This window comes from Acanthopagrus latus, chromosome 9 (assembly GCF_904848185.1).
Source record: "Acanthopagrus latus isolate v.2019 chromosome 9, fAcaLat1.1, whole genome shotgun sequence".
Classification (NCBI taxonomy): Eukaryota; Metazoa; Chordata; class Actinopteri; order Spariformes; family Sparidae; genus Acanthopagrus; species Acanthopagrus latus.
The window spans coordinates 9,202,735-9,227,776 of NC_051047.1; the positions used below are offsets into that span (position 1 = coordinate 9,202,735).

Here is a 25,042-nt window from a genome sequence, read left to right on the forward strand (position 1 = left end):
GCTCTGTCGTGGTGAAGCCCAGCTTTGAGAAAATCGAAAAAAAAAATTCTAATAATAATGCACATTTGAGACCCAGTTATGAAAAAAAAACATACCCATTGTAGGACTCTTCATAAATCACAGATCCTTTTTTTATACAGTTTTTTTATAGTCTCGTGGTCTGTTTTATAGGGAACAGCAAGTTATTTAAGGATATAATATGTGACATTTCCACACTAAAATGTCTTAAACTTACTAGACCATTGTTCTATATTTTATTGAGCTGTGTACTTACATTATGTTTCAGACAATGTTCTAACCCGGAGAAATCTGTCACTGCAACTTCCAGGTAAACGCCAGCTGATGCATTAGAGAGGGAGGAATGACGTCACCGAGTTGGACATGAAACTTGTGTCATGAAACTTACACACAACCTCGTCGTCAAACCTCATTTTTGCCACTCGTCGCAAAAGGCCGTTGTTTCCGTAACAAAAACCCCCACAATCCCGCACTGCGTCACAAAAGCTATTATCAATTTGTGTCTTTTTGTTTTCATAGTTTTGACTGAGAAGTGGTCCGACATATTACATATTGTGTGTTTACTTTTGCAGAGTGGGCTGCTCGTGAGGTTAACTGAGTTCAGGGGGTTTGATGCAGTATGTGTACATGGAAACGGGCTTAGCAAGAGTGCCAAGTGTTTTTATCCATGCACAATGACCTCGTTATGCAAGTTCCTGTACACAACTCACACAAAAAAGCTCCCTCCATGGACTGGACAATATACAGTAAATTCTCTCCATAAGAAGCGATGACTGACGAGCCCCAAACTGGGGTTGGGGTTGAGCGTGTGTGTGTGTGTGTTTGTGTGTGTGTGTGTGTGTGAGTGAGTGTGTGTGTGTGTGTGATAGGGTGAGAAAGAGCAGTGAACTCATGTTCTTGCCTGGGGAGCGAGCTCAGCACCTGGGAGGAAACCAGCTCCATTTATAGAGAGTTGATACCCATGTAAATACAACACACACAAACACACGCGCACACACAAACAACACACATTCGCGCACTAGCAGGGCCCACGGAAGTTCCCATATTCTGGTGGATTGCCCTTGGGTCCTTGCTATTTCTGCCAGGGGCAGGGAGATCCTGTGTCAGTAATCCTGTCGGGATGAGGGGGATGAGGTCGCCGGATGCAGCTCAAGTCCACTGCGTTCACCAGCACACATACACACACACACACACACACACGCTCACACAAACGCGTAAAAATAATTCGGAGGACCACTTTGCTGAGTGGACGCTAACGTACCGCGCCGCAACTGTGTCAGTGTGTGTTTACACAAGAAAACAAATGTACAGTTCTAAATAAAAATGTGCTCCAACAGCAGGCGGCAACACGGCTCAAACATGCGGAGCAACTATACGAAAACATCTTACACACTGTCTCTGTCACTTTCAAAGTCAGCCCCGACACACGTATTCAAAGCAAGCGGATGACAGTTCAATCTGAGCTGTGTCAGTAATAATAACGTCTCTAGTCTCTCTTTAAGATCTCCAGTGTTGGAATGAAAAACACTCAAAACCTTGTATTTCTTTCTAAACCCGTCAAAAATATCATTTTTTAAAAGGACAAAAGGGAAATCTTTTGTGAATGTTTTTTTTTTTTTTTTTCTTTTTGCGGCTTTCCGTCTTTGTGAAAGCTCCCCACCTCCGCCAATGAAACTGTGGGAAATGAAGAAGCTACTTATTCTGAGAGGAAACACTCAAAGCGAAAAGAAGTGTTGGTCGCTGTCTGGCTCGTCTGCGTCTCACTCTGTGTGTCAAACGCACTTTTTCTTTTTTACATGAAGCCGACTTCCTGAGCCCCTGCTCTGATACAATCTGGCTACCATACACACAAACCTTGTGACCTCTACCTGCACCCACAATGAACCATATTTATCTTAGATTTGGAGACAGACACACTCGCGCGCACACACACACAACTATGTCTCTCAATATTGCTGCTGTGCTCATGAAAGAAGAATAAAGATGCCCATTCAACACAAACAGCCACCCACACACACCTACAGTGTGCACACACACACGAACACGAGCACAAATACACACACACACACACACACTCCTCCACAGTGCTCCAGAGAGAGGTAAACAGAAGAGTCTGACATCCTCTTGCATCATGTGCCTCAAAATGCAGCAGAGAAACAGCTAAACAAGCTGTGACCGTGACAGCGCTAAAGTGAGGTGGCATTACTCAAGAGAGCGTCGACTTAGAAGTCAAAGCAATTTGCGACACCATTCTGGACCGTTTATGTTCCAATTGAAGATCATTTTGATGTAATCATGAGAAAGAATAAGTAAAATATTCTGTGTGAGGGCTGGATTGGGGCTCGGCGAAAAAAGAAACCACAAACAGACGCACCAAAACGGCTGCTGAAGAGCACAACACACCCTGAGATATTGCTTCAGCATAATCGGGTGACCTCTCTAGAACACCCTTCACACACATGCGCACACACACACACACACACACACCTCAGCATATGCAGTAGGGTCAGTGGCTGTGCATCTAAAATAGCCTCTGACACAAAAACCTCACTTGCACCAGAGGAGGGGGGGGGGTGGAGCTGAGCACAACACGTTAAACGTAAGCAGTCATTGGCCCAACCTCACAGGAAGATCCTGCAATATCCTTTTCTTGTTTATGATTAAGTTTACTCACTGTAGGGCGATACTGTATGTGCGCATGGGCGGGAGGGAAATAGAGAGAAAGAGGTTAGCTCCAGCGAATCAATAAAAAATGCACTCAGTGACTCTGTTCTCGTCTCTTGTTTACTCTCGGTGCACAGGTCCTCAGTCGAGGTGACCACACTGCAGCACTTCATAATCCTCTCAAACTGACACAGGTGCATCGTGGGCACACGTCCTGCACTGAATTCACAGTAAATTGAATACCGGAAAGAAAAAAAAAAAAAAACCTCTATGACTATGCCCTCCTGCTGCAGTGTAAAGAAACCACTACAAAACAGATATGAGAAATGCCATATATCGAAGACAGTCAGTGCTAAGAATAACAACCCATGAGGACACATTCTGAAGGTATCGCCAAGTGAATCGTGACGGCCAGTCGTCGCTCCTCTCATGCAAAAGGTTACAGCCGCTTTCTACACGCCGGAGCAGAGGTCAGAGAGAAACCCTGCTCTCATTTCTCGTCCTAACAGGGAGGCGGGCTGCGTTAGATTGGCCATCCTTACAATAACCTGCATCTCTCCACCACCACCAGCAGCACCAACCACCCACACACGCTCTCTGCCTCCCTTCCCTAAGGGACGATGGAACAGTAGGCTCCTGCCCTAATGGGGGGGGGGGGGGGGGGGGGGGGCGCTCTTTGAGTTGGCTACTGCCTTATATCCCCCCAAGGCTCTGATAGTGTGTGTGTGTGTGTGTGTGCTCTTGTGTTACAACATGTATGTCTGCATGTGTGTGTATGTGCGAGCAGGGTTCCCCCTTCCCCCAACATATGCACCATGTACATACTACTCACAATAGCTCGTCTGCTACATGCATCACAGCACATGTGCACTCACATGCACTCTCAAAGATCGACCTAGATGTTTTACAATAACTGTACAACGCAGTGGCACCAATACACTGACTCATCTTACTGTATCTACTGTAAACAAGTCACACAGAAATAATACCGGCTCAAACACTTAAACACACACTTTTTTTTCCTTTTTTTTTTTTTTACACTTCCCGCGTCCTTTTTTTTTTTTTTCTCACCCGCCGTCTCTTACGATGCAAACAAAGCGACGTGGACGCGAACAACCAAGCGAGCAACGCATTCCCACTTTTAACAGTCCTCTTGACGCAGCGTCACCAAGCGCCCACCCCGTCTAACCTCACTTTGTGCTGACACAACCAAATCCAGCTCAACGCGCGGCACATGGAAACAGACGATACCGGACCAACTAAAACATTCCAACACACTGACACTTGTTACATCGAATGCGCGCGCAGCTATTTTTTTTTTTTCTTCTTTTCGCTCACGAGTTTTTCCTCTTGATTTGACCCATTCCAGCTCTCCAACGCCACTCAATAAAAGCCAGCAGCTGTGTTTACCTCCATTACTCATCTACTCACGCCTTCACTTCGATTATTTTTCCTCTCTTTTCCGAGCCGATGCCATGTCCTGCTGATACCTGGTTGCAGCAGCTAATTGAGAGGAGTTACGGTCCATGGCGTGGACCTGCATTCGGTCGTGTCAAAGCTGAAGAACCCTGTGGAATGCCACAGGCACCCCAAATGGGTTCCACATGTTGAATGCATAATTTCCTTTTCCTAGCAGTTGACCTACAGTACAACTGGAAACAAAAGCGATTCCGTGCAGCATCCTTGCACAGGTCTGCTGAAACCATCTGCGCTGGAGCTAAAGAGATGCAGCTCCCCAAAGATTCTGTAAAGGGGAAACTCTTCCTGTAAAAGCAGTTCGAAAAAGGGTCCAAAACACTGAGAAAATGCTGACTTTGACTGCTCTTCCATCCTCTTTTCTTGGCTTCCTTCCTCTTCTCCTTCCTCCAGTTCACTGACCATATTTGGCTGAAGCAAAACACACTGTGGAAAGGAGAAACATTAGCACAGATGGACGGGACCTCCAATTGACACACCTCCCCGTCCTCACCACGGAAACATGTCAAGAAACTTTAAATCATGAGTCTGGGGGACAGGCTCCACTAAATGAGTCACTTCCAGTAAGCAGTGAGTGTGCTGCTCCAGAGATTGTGTCATTACTCGAAAAAGAACTTGGGCCAAAGCGCTGGTCGGGATTCATCATCCTAAATTCTGTTTGTTGTTTGATGACAGTTTTTCTTTCCATCAAAAGATAAGCCCGGTCGCTCCGGAGAGTGGAGGGCTCCTTATAAGTACTCAACACAGCCAGGCAGCAGAAAAAAATATAAAAAATCAAAATACTCACATCAGTGTTTGACAAACTGCAATCACCCATGTTAGATTGTCGTTCTTTCTGTTTGTGTTCACTATTTAGACCACAGTCACTGGCTGTTGCACAATACTTTCCATGCTCTCTCTCTCTGTCTGTCTCTCTCTCTCTCTCTCTCTCTCTTTCTCTTTCTCACTCTCTCGCTCAGTCGCAAAACACACACGTTCCAGCACTCCATGTACACCCTTAGCTCGATTTTGGTAAACAAACGCGGGCTGGACACGCGGGGTCAAAGGCTGGGTCCACAAGAGAAATCGCAAAAGGGAGAGAACATTTTGTCGTCTTCTGATGGTCCGGGGGAGTTCAGCCTCGCAGCCGCCACCTTTCAACACAAGTCTCATTTCGAGCACGCACAGGATATTCGACGTAATTGCCGACGCATGTGTCATTCAGAACGAAACTACTGCAACAGAACAGCAGATGTTTTGGATGTTTATCCATGACCTTTTTTGTCCTGTCAACGGAGGTGGCTTTTTGTGGGCAGGTACATCTATTGATATAGATATTCATGCCCTTGACGTGCTAGGCTATCGTAACAGACAGTGGGTGTATATGTGTCTCAGGGTCTTAACATACGGCAGTCTCGCGTGGCTCAACATGCAGGTGCGACACACCTTGACACCCTGTCCCCATAGTCTGCCTCAGTCCTCTCCGGCCTTGGCTTACAGTCGAGGGGCCCAAATGAATCCAGCCACATAGTGTGCTGCAGTCCATCTGCAATCAATGACGATACACTCCATAACACCCACCCGGATCAATGAGACAGCGCTCAGTCAATATGCCAGCAGTTAACCCAGCTGATTAGGGGCAATATGGAGAATTTCACATCTCCCTGAATGAGACAAGTGACTGTCCGCATTGTTAGATTGCAACCCACCGGAGAACGCCACCTCTTCCCGAAAGATCCAATCCGTCAACACGTCCCCAATTTGTGTGTTGTGATCTGTGGCAGACGGGGATGATGCCTTTAAAGGGTGAATCCCGCCGTGCGATTAAACGTGCCGGGCAGAGCGGTGTTGATGGACAGATAGAGTCTATCCGTTGGTGATTGGCTTTTTAATTGAGTCCCCCCCCCCACCTGCACTGATCTCTATCATAAGCCTCTGGACCGTGTCTTTGGTGGGGGGTGGAACCACTGAAGGGATCATGAGTGGGAGTAGCAGCTTGATGTGGCAGTGGGGTAGAACAACTAGGGGTGTACCACATCATACTGTTCATGACAATTATCTGGTTTTTGATGGTATAAAAATAGCAGTAAGCAAGAATCCAAAAGTTAACTGGATTTTCATTTTAAGCTCTTCCGCAAATAACACATACACCTGTGTAAACTTCTTGTGCTGCTGTGCAATTAGATTTTTATTTTCATGTTTACGTTCTGATTTTGAAGTCCACTGCTAGCATCCATATATATATAAGTGTGTGTAGAGCAGAGCAAACAATACAACCTGTTTGAGTACAGGCAGAGGTAGAGACTGCGGTTCACTTATACCAACCTTCAGCCTAACCCCTTTTATGATGTTGAAGGTTCCCTAACCTTCAACATCATACAAAGTACTAATTTCACCCAAACCAGGATCTTAAACCTTAAATCATTTTTGTGCCTAAGCCTAACTAAACAGTGACCATGACGTTTAAGACCAACTCCATCGTCAGCGTGGACTTTGGAGAACTTGTTCCAGTTATTGACCCGGCGTACTCCACACAACGTGACCGTAAACATGAAGTGGTCGGGATTTCGACAATACAAACACCTGAAAAAGAACAGCTCAAAATAACTCACTAAATGCCTCCACAAGGAATGCTATGGCGGAAATTTAAGATGCGCTGATTCGAGATCATTCATTCTTTCCAAGCTTACCGATTGCGTCATTTTCTGACTGAATTCATCAGTGAGTGAAGACGTTCTTTGTCGTACAGCCACTGTCGTGTCCTGCGCGGGTTCAGACCTCAGCTTCCTCAGTTAAAAGTCACTGTTTCTATGGTTAACAGCCCGGCAGCAGCCTAGTTGCGGGTTATCACATCACATAGGATGTGACGTGTCTTGGTTGACAACAATGAGGAAAAAGCTCTGGTGCGCAACGCTACCGATTCCTTCAGTGACGGTCGTGATTCACTATGTGAAGACTTGTTCGTACCTTCACTGCTCCTGATATCAACAACAGCACTCACCTTGGTGGTTGGTTTATTGTCGCAGCAATTAACAGCAAAATACTTCAGCATTTTATCATATCATGAAAATTGTTATCTTAAAAAAATATTAAAAATTCCCCCCAGAATTATGATATTATTTTCGGCTAACGGCACTTTTCTCCACTTGACAGGCTTCACTGACTTGGACGTCGACGCCAGGAAATATTTATATGTTTTTTTCTGTCTCAGGGCTCCAACACGATCCCTCTTCCAACGAGAGTCTCCTCTACATGTGTGGCGATATCAGCCTGAGCATTCGTGCGCAGGGAGAAGGCCCCTTTTGTAAATGGATTTAAGTGAGAGTTTAAATGGGCACTAATCTCGCCCGCTGAACATCCGTGAGCTGCGGGGGGTCTCATCTCCACACACACACACATATGACCCAATCCCCCCCCCCCCTTTTTTTTTTCTGCCCCCTGTTGATGAGACCCCCACTTGAACACACACACAAACACACACCCCACCGCTGTCACACAGTTAAAGGCAAGGCAGGGCCTCTCGACAACGCGGGGGTAAAGTCACAGAGGTCAGTGCTCAGTTTCCACATCAAACCCAGGAGCAGAGGCCAGAGTCTCACCCCCCCCCCCACTCCTCTACCTCCCTCCCTCTCTCCTGCTCTCTCTTGCTCTCCGCCCTCCCCTCCTCTGGCCACCACTACCCCCCCAACCCACCCCAACACATACACCCTCCTCCTCCCCCTTGCTGGATGTACAAATGCCTTTGCTGTCAGCTCTGCCCCAGTCCCCTGTAATTGAAAATAACAGCCAAGGGCCAGCCCCCGGCCACTCTCCCCAACCTGGTGGCTCTCTGCCTCTCTGACAGCCACCCATCAATACCAATGACTATTACCCTGAAAGTGAGAGCGCTGCCGATGACATCCAAGACACCACCCCTGCAACACTCCCACACACACACACACCCCTCCAGTGTCCTTCCTCCGCTACCCGAGCCTCCTAATGTTTAACCCGTTGCTAACAGCCCAGTTCCTCTGTCTCTAAGCTGCTACACTAGGAAACGGTGGGCACACAAGCCTGTCTCTCTCTCTCTCACACACACACACACACACACACACACACCACAATGCTTCACACAAATGCACACCCACACACACAAACACACACACAGCTCTCTTAAGGCATGCACGGAACTCTGACAAGCAGCAAAACTTTTCTCTCCCAGAGAGAGAGAGGGAGTACTGCTGCGAGAGAGTTTGGTGCGGTGCTGTCTCACTTCACACTCAGGCAGTATCATTCCACAACAAGCTGATGTGTTTTTGAAGTTGCTTCTGAGGTAAATGAGTGAGACTTGACAACCGGCGCCGGCACTGTGTGGCCAGGATGCTGCTGGTCATTTTCAGTGTGTGGTGAACACTTTTGTTCTCTCGGGTCATGACAGCTTTATGGATTTGCACTGGGTATAAGTGTTGCACGTCCAGTCAGCACCATGCAGGGTCTTCTTGTTCTCCCCACCACCTCCACCCCCTCCACCCCCACTGACACACACCAAACAAACACAATGCCATAGGTGATCTGAGCTGTCATCTGCTTTGACAGAGAAATGACAGCTGAACGAGACGCACTGAACACAAGCACAAAGCCCAGCAACGTGACAAATGAAGCACACAGCAGCAGCAGCAGCCAGCAGAGGAACAGGACGAGAGAGAAAAAAATGCACAGACCTTGTCAGAAGCTGCAGAGCCGTGGAGACTAGGAGACTGTTTTCCTTTCTACAGTCCTCTCTGTCTCCTCTCCTCCTCTCCCTCTCCTCTCTCCTCTTCTCTCCTCTCACTCTGCTGCGTGTATGTACGTGTGTGTGTGTGTGTGTGTGTGTGAGAGAGTGAGTGAGTGAGTGAGTGTGAGTGTATGTGAGTGAGTGAGCAGCTCCCTCCCCTTCTGCCTCTCAGCTGCTCAGCTCAGGCAGTTCTCAGGAAATGAATGGGAGCGCACAGAGAACTGTTGTACTTGCAAATGACTTACCCCGAGTCACATGATCCGCTAAATGTAGGGTGGGCCGGTGGGTGGAGGCTTCATAAGCAAAGGGAAGACAATATACTCTAAGCTTTAACAGCATGCATCGAATTACACGGGGCCCCTCCGGGGAGGTTTCCGACGCGTCCGCCCTCAGCCAGCCCGAACTCTCGCTCTACCCCTCCCGGAGCGGAGCGCAGCGGCGAGCCCCGGGCTGGGGGTGAGCACCGGAGCACCTCCCCGTTTAAAGGGGACGGAGAGGGAAGGTGTAACAACTCAATATTAGTTTAGTCCTGTGAATATTTATTTATTTATTTATTTATTTATTTATTTATTTAATTCAGTAGACGAACAATTTGATGAGTCTTTAGTGTTCTCTGCTATATAGTCACACGTTAGTGTCAACTGCATCGTTTGATTGTGGTTTTTGAATTAAAATATTTTCATTTGTTTTCATTAGAGGCTGAACCGATTAGTTGATTAATCCATTACTCGATCAGTTGGAAACTTTTAATCTGAGAACAATTTCAATATTTTTTTGTTTAGAAACACATCTGGCTGTTCCATCTGATTAAATGTGAATGTGAGGATATGCTGCTTTCCCTTATCATGTTATATCAGACTGGACATATGTGGGATTTTAGACGTCAGATTGATCATTTTTTTCTTATGTTTTATGAGACAGTTATGATCAAATCATTAATCAGTTAATTGAGAAGATGATTGGCTGATTATTTTTACAATAAAAATAATGTATTTTATTTAGTTAGCTGTGGTCTTAATCTTCATAGTTTAGTTATTCATCCATAAATCTGTGATTTGTTAATGAAAAAATGCTTTAATCATCAGAATGGAAGTCTGGTAGCTTTTTTTGACACCTGTGTTTTCAAAAAAATAAATAAATAAAAAAAATGCCACAGCACAATCCTTTATTTACAACATTAACAGGAATCATTAAATAACAGAAATACCGGGCAGACACTAACCAGTTGTTATCATCATCATTTGCTCTATAGAGTGTAAAAAAAGGGGGGGGGGGAGAAAAAGCTAAAATAAAAGATAAGTGTGCATCAAAGTTGGTATATTCACTGTGCTTGTTTGGTTTGACCACGTACCCAAACTCAAAGATATTTCAGCTGCTTGTATAGAAGTCTAACACAAACAAATGAAGCTGTGACCAGTGAAATTTGGGCATTTTTGTTTTTAAAAAATGTCAACAACAATGAATTGATAATAAAAATTGCAGACTGATTTTGAGCGACTACCCAAAAAAATCAACATGATATTTGTATGTATAAGTTCTCAGTGATAATTATTCCCCCTCAACTGGCTTTCAGCTCCTCTTCCTACAGCGAAATGCAACATTTCTGCCTGCTGTTTAAGTGACTGGCCTTGAATACCATGCTGGAACATTTCTCCATAATGACTGCTTTTCAGCTCTCTCCTGTATAGTGCCTGAGCCACTGTGCCCGTGTTAGTTTTCATCCCGGTGTTCTCCGGCTTTCGATGAAAGGTATCTCTGTGGTACGAGTGGCTGATGCTGATGCTCCTCGGCACCCACAGCCTGTCCCCAGAGAGCTCTAATTAAGGTAAAGGAAGCAGGACTCATCTGCATGGCTGATGGAGCTCATACCACTCTTTATCATGGAGCTGGGGAAGCATGATTGAGACAGAGCCAGAGATGATAGAGACAGAGAAAAAGAGAGACAGACAGAGAGGAGAGGAGACAGGAGTACAGTGAGCCTGGTCCAAATGCTACCCACTTAATATTCATTCTGTTTCACTTCAGATACTGTACGTCTTCTGTTTGCAGTGAATGGAGGATAAAATGGTTGGGTGGAGACGAGAGGATGGAACGAAAGGGATGGAGGACGAGATTAATAAGGTTGGATGGGCTGGATGGAGGGATGTTCGGGTGATGATTGTATGTGGGTGAATTAAGAAGTGTATTTTGTGGCTGCCTGGATGGGAGGGGCTCTAGGTGTCCAATGGGAAGAGGGGTTGGTCGAATGAAAGGATGAATGGATGCATAGAATAATGGAGAGGAGGGATGATCTGGCCGTGGTGTAAATTCTAATGGGATATAATTGCGGACTGCAAAACCACTCGCTATAGAAGTGTGGTAAATCTGGTTTCAAATGTTTGTTTTTTTCTTCTAAGCATTTTGATAGATACACATCATTATGTAAAGATGGTGTGTTTGAGGACATTTTATAATAGCTCATACCGGCATAATTTAGAGTTTTACAGCAGTGTCACCCCTATTTTTTTTATTTAAAATAGGGGTGAAATAAGGCTGTGTTACACAATTTCTATCGCTAGGAAAAGCTCCCAAAAAGCCTTTTTGTGTGTGGTTTCCATGACACCTACTACAATACCCAGCCACCTACCGACCAATCACGCCATAAGAAGAGCTCTCAGAGTGGGAAAAAAGGAAAAAAAAAAACAGAAAAACAGAACTGAACTGCTGCTGAATACACAGCTAAATGCTTAATATTTGAACGCTGGAATGGTCCAATCCTTTCATAGTAAGATAAGAGTTGATTTTTGTTAGAAATGAGCAGGTGTGAGAGGAACACGCTGCAGACCACAGAAATGTCCCATGAACATGTGGCGATAAAAGATGCACATGAAAAAAACCCAGTACTGGCTTACAGGAGGTTAACTGTGTCTTAAATTCATCAGAGTATCCAGTCTGTAAACATTAGAGTCACTAAATGTTAATGTCAATATAAATGATAGACCAGAGGACTGATTTTCCAACACTGACCAATGAGTGACATCACTGGAGGCAATTTATCAGATTACATACACGTTCCACATATGGCATAGTGCCCCACAAGACCTGTAAACTCGCTCTGTTGTGTGAAACTGGTGGAGTAACCCTTTAATGGCAGTGCAACATGTGGTTTTGTCCGCAAAACGCCATCAAGCTTCGCTCACTGTCAGTCTCTCACTGTAATCTGACATACTTGCAAGGCAATCTTTGAATCTGCACATCGCTGTGTTGCATAAAAACTTCAGTCACTTTAAATTACTGGCATATGGCAGCTAAATTCAGTCTCGAGTGCATATACACATCACAATGGTCAATTACAGATTAATATGACATTATTTAAACTCAGAGAGAAATTCTGATTTGTGTGATGAGAGGGCTGGCTAGTTAATAGGCACTTTCAAGGCTCTGTGTGTGATGGAACACTAATGTAACATCAGCCATAAGGCCCGGTGATGATGATCCTTATAATGACGTCCTGAGGAGCTCTTTCAAATGAAATCCTCGCTGTGTAACTGGTGCCCCAGGAGCCCTGGCATGTGTTGAAGGGAGGGGTGGGGGGGTGGGCAGAGCGCAGCGCAAAACAGGCGCTCCGAGGGAGGTGGAGGAGGGTGGAGTGTGGACGGATAATGGGGGAGGAAGCTACGGAAATCAGTTGGACGAGAGCATGAAGAGGAAGAATGAGTAGGACGATGGGAGATGGTCCGAGGGACATGGGGGAGGGGTCACGGGGAGGGACGGAGCAGGCATGGGAAGGGGACCGGTGCACGAGTCGGGGCTCCGACCTCCAAGCTCTATCCTCGTGCCCCCAGAAGGGCTTATTAAACACCTGAGACACAAGCACCTCTCCCAAGGCTGCACAGACTCCTGATAGGTTGCTAATGCATCACCCTGGGGTGGGAGCAGTTCAAAGACGGCGTGGGTGTCAGGGGGGATCATTTGTGGAGCAGCATAATAAGCTGTAAGACATCAAGAAGAGCATTATCATTACATATTTCTCCCTTGCATCATCTGACCCAATCTCATCAAATTATTGTAACACCATTCATCATTTAGTCACACACTGCTAAATTTCTACACCGAGTGGGCGAGCATTCTTACTGTGCAGAGGAAGCCTGTACTTGTCTGGAAAAAAAAAAGAGAAAGTGTTGTGAAATGCAGCGAGCGAGTGGTGATGCTCCCTTCCTGTTGTCTCTGGCTGAACTTTAGACACTGGACTGAAAGAACAGACATGCCAGACGAGGAAGTAGGGAGCAGAGAAGCTAAACACAACCTGTTAGTGCACAGTCAGGAGGAGGGGAGTGGGAACAGGGGGAGGACAAAAACACAGAAGAAACGGAAGACGTTCGCTTTTCTTGTTGGTTGAGCTTGATGAAATAATACGTGCATGCACTTAAAAGACATGTTGGTTGCCTGTCCTTTGTAGCTGAGAGCACATTTTCACATATTTCACAAACGTATCTGCGAGGAATAAAGAAAGCGTAAAGAAAAAAAATCTAGGGGGTGTGAATAAAAAAAGAAAATTACAAAAAGTTATCTGGCTGAAGAATCAGTGTGAAACCTTGAAAGAAGGATGGACATGAATATGTATTTATACTGTCAGACATTAAAGTGCTCACCTCTGGAGCCTCTCTCTCTGCCCAACACAATCGGGCCACATCCACAAAATAAGAAGCGCTTGCTCTCAGCCTCACAAATCAAGGTTTTTTTGTGCTCCAGAATGAAATCTGAGAAGCACAATGGATTGGCCCGAGCCTGTTCGTCTGTCTGCCCGCCTGTCGCGCACCGTGTCTTCTATCTTTTGACAAAAACTTTGGGGAACGATGCGTGTCATGCCTCTCTTTCTGTGACAGCACAGAGAGCACTGAGAAAAAACTTCGGCCCTTCAGTAGACGAATGTGAAAACAGCCTTCGCAGACTGTGCACAGCGAAGGTCAAACATTCAAGTGAAGTAACAAAGGGAGAAGCAGATTCTGACGGGAGGGGGACACTGAAAGACTTTTTGGTACAAGCTGAAGACTTCATCAACCTCAACCAGGAGTGAAACATGCATAGAATTAACTTTAGATGATTTTTTTTTTGCTTCAGACAATGTATCAATCCTACACTTATTTTTGTGATTGGATATTTTCTTTTGTTTGCTGCTTTATAATTCTTTATTCCTCCATGAATGCTTTTCATTATCTCCTGTTCTACATGTCCATGTACTTCTATACCAATTCTGTTTGTCGCAGATTTCCCATGACTTCTCTGCATAATTAACAGGGAATGGACTGTATATACAGTGTATACAACATACTGTATATAATCGAGGGTGATGACATGCTCTCTTGCTTACTGATAAAGCCGGCCAATAATCCAAACATCCTCTGGGTTCCTCTTCCTTTAATTCTTTTTCAAATATACAGTATGTAGTGTTTTCTCCGATGCAGCAGCTGATTCAGAGGGGCCGTCTCCCATGTGATGCAATGCCTTTGTGAAGTTGTTCAATGTAATTTTGATGATTTGTTTGAACAGATTGGCGAATTTTCCAACATGACATGATGCCTACTGAGGGTTTGGACATGGAAGCAGATTCATTCAATATTCTGCTACACGGGTAGTCTAATAGTGAACTCTGGTTATGAGTGCTATATGGACTAAATTATTGATTCATACATACATCTAGACATCTATTTATTCATGTGCATCTGTCATCAACTAATAGATTCCGAGTTCGTGACACTCTGTGGTCTGTGGCAAGAGTGACATTACCCATGTTTCTGTGAGTCTGTATTCTCCGTTTGTACCATTGCAATTAATGGAGACGAGGCTGCAAGTACAGTAAAAGCCAAGGATGCAGCGCAAGAGTGACAAACGAAAAGGACACGGAAGAAAAAATGAGAAGCAGCAGCGGGGAAACAATTAAAATGAACAATAAAAGAGTGACCATGAGACATCCAGAAGAAAGGTAACACAGAGAAATGGAGCGTTAGGACATCTGCTTGCTCAGGGGGCCTCCCCTGGTCTAGTGGCTATGCATGCATGCATGCATGTGTGTGCATGTGTCTGTGTGTGTATGTGTGTGTGCGAGTGTTTGTCCAGGCGTCAGTACACCTGCACAGACTGAGTGGGTTGGCTCAGTGGGTTGGCTCAGTGGGCTGGCGTGGAGCTCTGTGGATCCCCCTCCAGGCCAACTCTCTGTCAGGCCCTGCCAAGGTCAGCCTCCTGCCAGGGGGGGTGGGAGCGGGGGCTGGGGGGGGGGGACGCTTCAGCATGACCACCAGGCACGCTGTGTCTAATAGCAACCGCAAAAGCTCTTGCACACACACACATACTCCTAGAATGAACTTTAACACCAATACAGAGACACACAATAAAGTCCTGATAGGGACATATTCAGGGAGAGGGGCTGCCTATAGCAAGCCTCTCACATTTGTTTTACTCTGCAAATAAGATAAGACAAAAGAAAAATGCACAAAGAGACGGAAATAGTCTGGATTAGCTGACAAAGTCGCTATTGCTCCCGAGCGTAAGAGGATGAAAGGGTATCTAGGAAAGTAACAAGGGGACCTGTGTGTTTTAACCTGCCAGCTCCGTATTATGTCCATTCTACAGCTATCCATTACCCGGATCATCTTACTGGGCGACCAGACGCAAGGTGGAGGCCTGAGACTCTGAAATACCTGACTCACCTGTGTGCGCACAGGAAGCGCCGCAAGGTATGCTGTGGAAAAGGCTGTAACTGGAAACATCGGGCATCGGCGAGACCACAAAGTGAAAATGCAACACCTTGACACCTAGGGGATGTGGGGGAGATTCACCAGTGCAGCCGTCATATAAAGTTCTGATGATAACGACATCCATTTGTCCGGTTGCTCTGTTCTAACTAGAGCATGCAGCGACTCCTCACATGGCAGTGGAGCAACACCTGAATAGTGCAGCAAGCATTGAAGCAATTATCCACTGCCACTCCTCCACATTCCCCACTGCTGTCAACCCTGTCATCAACACTGGTGTGTGTGTCAGCCACCAGAGCCCTCACTGTTGCTCTTTTGTTGCTCTTTTCCCAGCCGGCAGCCCTTTGGTTCTGTGGCAACAAGACCTTGTGTTGTCCCCCCCCAGCCCCCACCCCCACTTGGTAGCTCGACCCCTCCCAGACCCTCCCCTCCTTCCTCACCTCCTTCCTCCCCCTCACCTCCTTCCTCCCTCCCAGGCGTTGGGTAGAGAGGGAACAGCCAGTGCTCTCCAAACACAAGGACAGAAGCTGCCAGCAGGTAGCCATGGCAACAGCTTCTCTCTCACCCGCCACTTCCCCGCTCGGTAAAAGGGAGTGTGGAAAATCGCAGGGCCCCTCTCTCCTCTCTGCGCGCTCGCACAGCCCAAATTAGACGGGTCACAGTGTTTTTCTGGCACCCGTTTAAATAATCATAGAGATGGATGTGCGTAGAGGGGAGAGGGAGGAAGAAAAGAGAGGTGAGGCGGGGGCACGCCAAGGAAGTAGAATGGGGGTGCTAATCAAAAAGACGCAGATTGCTGCACAACAAATGATTATTTTTTTTTTCTTCCACCAGACATAAGACCGTGGTGGGTGGAGACCGAGGATTGCTGGAGATATTTGGTGCAGAACTTATCTCGCCAATGCAAGTGCAGGAGGGGAGGCTCAAGTCGTAATAATTTCAATTGCCGCGTCTCCGTGAGAGGATGTGAATGTCTGGGAGACAAATCAATTCCTTGTTCCAAGCTCCCTGTTAATGTGATTTTGAAGGTTCATTTCCAGATCCATCTCTGCAACTTGTAGCTTAGTGTCTGAAACATCAGCACAGAGCACATGAACAGTAGTGCTTATCCAGACCTCTTCAACTCTCATTTCATTGCCGCTGGCAGATATACTGTACAACAGGGGTCCTGCACACTTTTTATGGTGCACATGTTTCTGTACACTTCTGCAGCAGGCTGATGTAAAGCTCTCAGTGTCCTTCTGAAAGTTTATGTATCTAGGAAGAGGTGCTGATAATAAGAACAAGAAATCGTATGATGGAAAACCCAGAAATGTTTTCTTTTCATGAGCTGCTGCCACGGGCCCGCTCCGGCTTAATAGCATGCTGGCTTTTGAAAATAATTCAACCCTGCTTATTTTCTACTTGATTTACTCTGTGCAAGCCTTCCCTCATCAGGCCAGGGGTTTTGATATTAAGCCAAAATAAATCAGTTTCCCTTTTCAGCAATATGTTGAGCCTGCACCAGCAGCAGAAAGAAAACTTTAGAATATAGCCACGGGATTACATCACAGCCAAACAATGTCTATTTTTACCCCGGCTCAAGTTTTTCTTACTTCCAGGAATTTCCAAAACAGGAGAAATCTGGAAGATTGAGTGCCGTGCAGCAAACATTAATTTAAACTAGAGTCATAAAAGTGGAGTCATAACAGGGATTAAACATTGTCCAGGGCTGTTTGGAATTGCAATCTATGGGGTTTAGGAGACTTTGTAAAGGTAACTCTTCCAGGCTTGTGTCTCATAAGATTTTTGTGTGGAAAAGGTTGCAATACATTGATATACACTGCAGTAACAACGATCTTCAAATGCTGTGTAATTGCAGTGATAGTGAATTGGCTTATATTATAATCTAGTTTAGCAGTTTGTAATATAAGGTATAAAAGTTTAAGGAACATTACAAAGAACAGGTTTTATCTTTTATGGTTTTAACAGGGGGACGATTACGATACGATACGATACGATACGATACGATACGATACGATACGATACGATACGATACGATATACTATGTTAGGAAATTTGTCTTGGACTCTAATGCTGTGCACATACAGCATAGCTGCCTACAGAGTGATTATAGTAGCAGAACAGCAAAGAAACAAAGCAGCACATACAGTAACAATTAAACATATTGTACATATAACACAACCAGTAATAGGAAACACTTCAAACTTTGTTAATGAATAATTAACAAGGAAATGCAGAAGTAAATGCATTAAGTCATCATAACATCCAATATACAAGGAAAACACAGATGAGGTATGAGGCACTTTTTGTACTACAATTACATTTTGCTGATTATACCTACTGAAGTAAGGCTTTGCATGCAGGACTTGTAGCTGAGTATGTCACAGTGGTAAACTAAGGGTACTAAACTAAAGGATCTGAATAATTCTTGCACCACTTCAAGTGACAAACTGCTGCATTCTTCGCATATCTAAGCTGAATGGTGTAAAAGGTGATGTAGTGTCTCCCTATTGGGAGATGAGTGCCCCACTGCATCAGAGTCTGAATGAGAGGTCACTGACATGATGTTCAGGTGCTGTCCTGAATCTCTTAGAGGGTCAGAATCATGTCTGGTCTGTGTGTGTGTGTGTGTGTGTGTGTGTGTGTGTGTGTGTGTGTGTGTGGCAGGGAGGTGTGGGTGTGAATGTGTGTGCTCTCACAAGCTTGCTTGACTTCCCCACATTGATACCAGATGGCCCTTCCCATCATGGCCAATGGAGGAATTCAGCTGGCAGGACCCCTTCTTGTTCATGGTCAGTGTGTTTGTGTGTGCATGTGTGTGTGTGTCTGTGTGTGTGTGTGTCCCTCCCTGTGCCCCTCCTCTCCCACCACACACTGACCTATTTGTATTCTGGGCAGAGCAGATGAGGCTCCAGGCCCGCTGCCCCGCTCCCCTCTAGCCTGTCCCCCCGGGAGGGCATCTGTGGGTCTGCACTGGGCAGATAGGGCAGACCCATCATGGCAGCACTTTAAAGACCACCTCAGTGGTCCGCAGAGAGGGAATGTGTTTGGATTTGGGTGTGTGGGCCTCTGTGTTGGTCTGCTGAGATGTCCCTCTTTCCATCTCTTTGTCTCAAGCGGTGTTGTTTCTTGTTCTCACCAGCACTGTGGTGACAAAAAGAAATCACCTGAGTCCTGTTTGAATCTGAAAAACTCACAGTCGAGCATGGCGGCTCATGGATAGAACGGTGACAGTTCATTGTATGGTAACACATTTACTGTAACTTGGATCTTTTCTGCCATGAAGGAAGACTTTTAAATGAACTGATAATTGAAAGCTGGTGGGAGTCGCTGAGACTCTCCATCTCACACTGATTAGTCACTCAGAAGGGGCACGTCTCCATCCTCTCCAAGACGATGCGTGGTCAGCCCATATGTCTTGTGTGAGTGTGTATTTCGATTGAAACTCAGATGGGCTCATTTGAAATCACCCAAGCATCTCTGATAGACCCCTATTGTTAACCCTCTCCACCTCCTCTCCACATCCATTCACCCTACAAACATTATTTGTTGATTTGCGCTAACACACATACGCCCAGACTAGCACACTCACACTGCAAAAGCACGCACGCGCGCGTGTGTGTAGAAGACTCAGCACACGCACACACACACACACACACACACAGGCACACCAGCGTGCACACACGCAGACAGGGGGTGCCGAGCCTTAAAGGAATGCAGAGCAGTATAATCACAGCATCATCAGCTCTGTCCTCGGAGAGAGCGGGCCAATAATGCCCCTCTAATTGAATAACTTATCCACAGCTATTTCCCAGGGGGGCCGAGCTGCAAGGCACAGTCACCGAGAAGGGGGGGCAGATGGCGCTGAGCGGAGCAGATCAGCATCCTCCAAGTACCACAAAGAAAGGTGGAGTTAGACAAACACACATAATCAGTCTGTGTAGCGCATCCTCGCTCACAGGCAGCAACTTTTTTTATACCTTGCGTTTTCTAATTTGCAAGACTTGACAAATAAGTTGTACGCACGCACCTCAGATCAGAACAACTGTATCTGACGAATCTCCGAGAACTTGTCTTTTCTATCAAAGCATACAGCGCAGTCTTTGTTTTCTGTCCTCTCTTTCAGCATTGTTGAAATCTCACTGTGTACATCGATGAGAGCAAGGCTCCGCTGTTATGTGAGGATGAAAAGCCCGCTGTATCCCCGAGCCTGAGGGTGAGGATAATTCCCCTTAAGACCTCCCAAATTCTGGCTCCTTGTTCAGCCACCCTTGGGCTCACAACAGGGGGCAACCCATACATTCTGTTTCCCTTTTTCTCCCATCAGACAGCACAACGCCCTGGGAGAGAACACACACATGCTATACATAATACATTCCGAGCAAGTATTGCCTCGTTTCGATCATCACGTCCCTCTCATCCTCAGCGGCTGTGGGAAAAGAAAAAAAAAAAAAAGTATCTCCGGTCTGATTGGCCGATCATACTTACAGGACGTACAGTAAAGGATGCCGACACCTCACAGCGCCCATTTGACTGAAAGGGGATCACGAGTCCTGATGATTCAGGTTTTCATTCTTGCCAGCTAACTAGCTGAACTTCTCTCTGGTGAGCTGTACCTCATCAGCACGCATCATGTCTACCCAGGTCGATACCTTTATGCCCACAAGCATAGTTGAAGTCAATGGAATTTTTATTAGGAAACAATAATAGGAGGAGGGGGTGGGGGGGTGTGAGGTGGAGAAAGAGAGAGGTGTAGGGAGAGGTAGTACATTGATTTACCCTTCATAGTTCGTTGCACTACATTTACCCAGCAGAGTGCTCAAATTAGTGCCCTCCAGCTCTCTCCCAATTAGTTTCCACAGAGACGAGGTGTAAAGCCAGTCACTGGCCTCATTACCTCTCCTCTCTCCTCCTCTCGCTCCCCCTCTTTTCTCTCTGAGTAAACCACCCTGCAACTCTCTTTCTCTGTTTTTTAGTTTTCCCCTCTCTATCCACTTCAGCCTCCCTCTCTCTCTTTCTCTCTCTCTCATCTCCTCCACTTTTTTCCATTTCAGTCCTCCCCTGCCTGTATTTGCGCTCGCTCTCTCTCGCCTTTTCAGCGTTTGTGTATTTCCCCTGGTTTAAAGTGCAGAGCAGACTGGGGAAAGTACATTCATCTCCAGGAACATGAAGTGGGGTGGGCCTGTCAGAGACTCAACTACCTGATGAAGAATAGATGGCGTTTTTTCTTTTGTCGCCCGCGACTCTGTGGAGCGCTGCGGTTCAGCAAAGTTGAAGATAGGGTGAAGGCAAGAGAGAAACCCTTTCAGCGTGTATTTTAATCGTGTTCAAACCTTTACTGAAGGACGTGTTGTGACATGCAACAGCTGTTTGTGTCTTGTGGTCAACAATAATGCATGTGAATGGATCCATAAAGTTGATAGATTCACCGTCTATGTAATTCTCACCCTCTTTATCCCTGGCTTTTCCTTCTGTTGTCCAACTACAGAGTACTTTTTATACACTGACAGGGTATCTTACAGATTGCATAAGCAGTATTTCCCACTGAAATGTCTATACACTTGAATTTCTGTTGGCATTCCTCTAATTTTCTGATCACAAGGCTCAATTACAAGCCAGGCAGCAGGTAGAGTAACTGCACTGGGGCCTCAGACCCTCAGGTACACTGACGTCCCCAGGTATGCTCTACCAATTTTGTTCTAGTCATTTCAGAAATGATAAATGTGTTTGGCTATATCTCTGAATCTTAAGGCGTTTAATCGAATTAACACAAAGTAACACATACACATGAGCTGTGTCAAGAATCACTCCCTTTATCATCCATTTGCTCCCTCTTATTCAATTTATATTCAGTACCTCACTGTACAGCGGAGGATCATTGCTGAAAGCACTGAAACTACAGAGAGATTGTTCATTCAATAAACAGTGTTTTTCATTGTTGCTCCACTGTGGGGATTTTTCAGGGCACAATTAAGTGCATACATTTGCATTCTACAATTTATTAAATAGGTTGTGATTTCAGACACAGACACAGTTGGGAAATGGTTGTTTTACAGAGCAGAAGTAACTGCTGGTTTCTGGGGTCTGCTCACTTTACCTAATAGGTGCTTAAAGGCAACAAGATCTAAATAATACAGAGACTGTGGAGGACTTTTGGGCCAATAGGGGCCAGAAGCTGATTTTTTTTTTCCCCTTGAAACTCTGGCAGGGTAATACTCGGTTTTTCTTCAATCCAGCTAACAAAAAAAACAAAAACTTTTCAGCTTAGAAAGGTTTCCTAAAAAGTGTATATTAAAAGAAATGGCCAGAATAGCAGGCTAGCTCCAAACCATGGGGGGCAACATACTGCTAACTAATGATGTGTCGGTCGCAAATTAATCAGTTCAAAGGAATGACTGTGTAACGCGAACGAACTGACTTGATTCCACGTTTCACTTCTCTCTCGTTCGTTCTGTCGTTCTCCCAGACTAGTCACTGTGTTGTTCACTATTTAGTTGTCAGAGTGGTGAAGAGGAGTGAGAGCCAGCCAATCATATGCTGAATCTAGGACACTGTCGTCAAATTTTAGCCAATGAGAAACAGGAAAGCATAGCAAAATGTTTCCATGAAAAAAAATAATAATAATTTCGTTCGTAGCTCATTGTTCTTGTTCGTTCACTCATTCCTCTCCTGGTGTTCTCGTTCAGTCAGTCACTCGTTCTTGGCTAGCAGGCGTTAGTTGTTAACTGTTGTGTTGTCTAAAAGTACACTTAATCATGAAGTTGCAGCTGTGTATTTGCCTTGAACTACAGTGTTATGTTAACTATTAGCACGATCATTTGAAAACGAGGAGCTGAGAACTGTGCATTACATGATTCACCGCTAAACGTCGTTGTACCAGAAACGCAACTGAAAGAACGAACAAACGATATGAAAGATTCTTCCTGCCGAACTGACTGACGGGAACTGAATCTTGACATCGAAAGATGAAGTCCACCTCTACTGCTAACTGCTGCTCACTATACTACTATTGGTTAACTTTGGCTGAATCAATAAGTCAAGTTCGTGAGTAGCTTAATTTGCCATGTAGCTAAGAGGCTTTCTTGAATGATGGGAGCCTGTACACCGCAACCTTGGATGACAGGGGCAACAGGGGCATTGAATACGACTGGACACCAGACCAGTACTGGACACAGTCTCTGAGAATGCCAGTCTGAAGACAGGGGATACAGTACGGAGGTGATTTACGGCAGCTCTGACCAGGACTATGGCAGGTAGACATGGCAGGCAGGAACAGGAGAGGCATGATGTTGCAGAGGAGACAGAGTTGGGCATCGGCAAAGGGTGAAAATTAAACTCATCTTAGTTCAGTAGACAAGAGAAACTTATATCAGAAGGTATACAGTTGTTTTTCCTTTTAATGAGCAAAGTTTGTGAAAAAAAGTCCTTTCTTGACACTTTGTAAGTTTTTATGTTTATCAACCTCACTGCTTTTACATATCGCCTCTTTTGGTACTAAGTGGTATAAGTAAAAAGAATGGGCCAGGTCAATCTGTTGATCATGTTTAAAACCAAAGTTCTGTCTGTATATTACAAATTGCCCCTTTAACAAAAGGGTTTTGTTAGTGCATTTAGATATCTCATCATTCATTACTGAAATCATATTTTTTTTTTGTTATTTAGCAACATTAGCAGCGTAGCTATGGGAATGAAAATGTTGGTCCACCACTTTGGTCCAAACTAAAGAAAATGATGTTAATGGTCCCCAGAGGAGGAACCCAGAAGATTTAAGTGATCATCTGCCTTTTCCCTTCATGAACTTAAACTTTCATTGGGTCGGCTACATTTTAGGTCTAAAACTAATCAGTAAATATTAGCACGCTGACACTCTAAACTCAGATTGAGAACATAACAAACAATATACAAAATTTAGCTCAAAGCTCACTTTGCCTAAATGAAGCACACATATTTATACCTAACAGCCTGAGGAGGTTGATAGGCAGGCACTCCTAAATATTGTGGTTTGGGTCACTATTATAACTCAAGGTACGGACTTGAGAGAGCTAGTTACATTACGTACCTGACATAATCTAAACTACATCAGTAAGTTTATATAATTTGCTGTCACTTTTGGTCTTCTTTACACTACTTCAGTTGACCGTCTCCTTTACTGCCATAATAATCACTACGGCCACTAGAGGTTGCTGCCAAACTAGAAATGTAAACGTGGGTCTTAATAAGATGCTTTCACAGTCACATAAAAAGTAGTTTTTTTTATGAAGAAAGTCTGGCAAGAAAGGCTGTTAAGTCTTTGTCTGTGTGTGTTTTGACAACACACAACTCTTTTGTCCAAATTATTAACACACAGAAATTGGCAGATATCTCCCAGAAATCTTTCCAAAAGACATTCCTGGAGAAGACTAGCTGCACTGTGACATTTGCAATTTGACCTCATTATAGAGTCGAGTTTGATGGGCATCTGACATCCAACACATTTTGCATTTTGAAGAAGTGATTGTGCTGATATTGAATTTGGCAAAATCAACAAGCCTAACCACACACAGTTGCTCGCCGGGCGCCAATTTGAGTGTGTTAGATAAAAATAGAGTAACTTAATGAATGTCCATCTAAAAATAGACGCAAGTTTCTCACAAATACAAATACAAACGTGTGTATGAGCCCCTCTGGTTTACACCGCTGGCCCTGGAACAGACACATTTTGCCTGCAGAAAAACAAACACCTTTCCCTCCCTGATCGCACCCCCCAGCAATTTCTCCCCCTCCCTCCCCCCATGTACAAACCAAGAGAGAATCTGGGTGAGGTGTCAGGCCAATGTACTGCCTGCAAACAAAAGCCGCCCTGTCCACCCCAGACCCAGATGTTCCTTATTGATCCCCCTGTGGGTTTGGCTGAATGTAACCGCTCCAAAATTGCTCTCTCTCTCTCTCTCTCTCTCTCGCTCTCTCTCTCTCTCCCTCTCTCTCCTTTTCTCTCTCTCCTTTTCTCTCTCTCTCTCTCTCTCTCTTTCGCTCTCTCTCTCTGCTTGTTCTCTCTCACACATGCTCACACCACTCACACAGTGTGCAAATGTGTTACTCCATGCTTGTACGCTTATGCATGTCCAGCTGAAAGTGCTGTTTCCCCTCTGAAGTTTCTGCTGCAACAACCAACAGTTTGGGACTATTGCCCCCCCCCCCCCCCCCCGAGTTTCTCTCTCTCTCTCTCTCTCTCTCTCTCTCTCTGTCTCTCTCTCTCTCTCTCTCTCTCTCTCTCTCTCTGTCTCTCTCTCTCTCTCTGGCTCGCTCTCTCCCTCACGTCCACGATCCCGTCCTCGACAGCCCCTCTTGGCTGTTTCTGCTTAATAATGTAGCATGCCTCACTGTCTGATGTTGCACTGGGTTGCTGTGGCACCACGGGGAGGTTGTCTACCTTTTCTGG

The 25,042-nt window shown here is 45.3% G+C and overlaps 1 protein-coding gene across 3 annotated transcripts in view; it reads right to left on the bottom strand.

The window, feature by feature from the left end:
* The window catches only part of klf12b (Kruppel-like factor 12b), a 46,214-nt gene extending 36,923 nt beyond the window's left edge, over window positions 1-9,291 (bottom strand). The window contains exon 1 of one of the 3 annotated variants that reach the window (XM_037109772.1): window positions 9,136-9,291. In XM_037109772.1, the coding sequence (XP_036965667.1) occupies window positions 9,136-9,229 (94 nt within the window). In that variant the 5' untranslated portion in view covers window positions 9,230-9,291. Of the gene's footprint in view, window positions 1-4,495; window positions 4,621-8,837; window positions 9,102-9,135 lie in introns of those variants that run through there. The other 2 variants (XM_037109773.1, XM_037109774.1) reach the window with 2 other exon arrangements.
* Window positions 9,292-25,042: the final 15,751 nt, after the last annotated feature.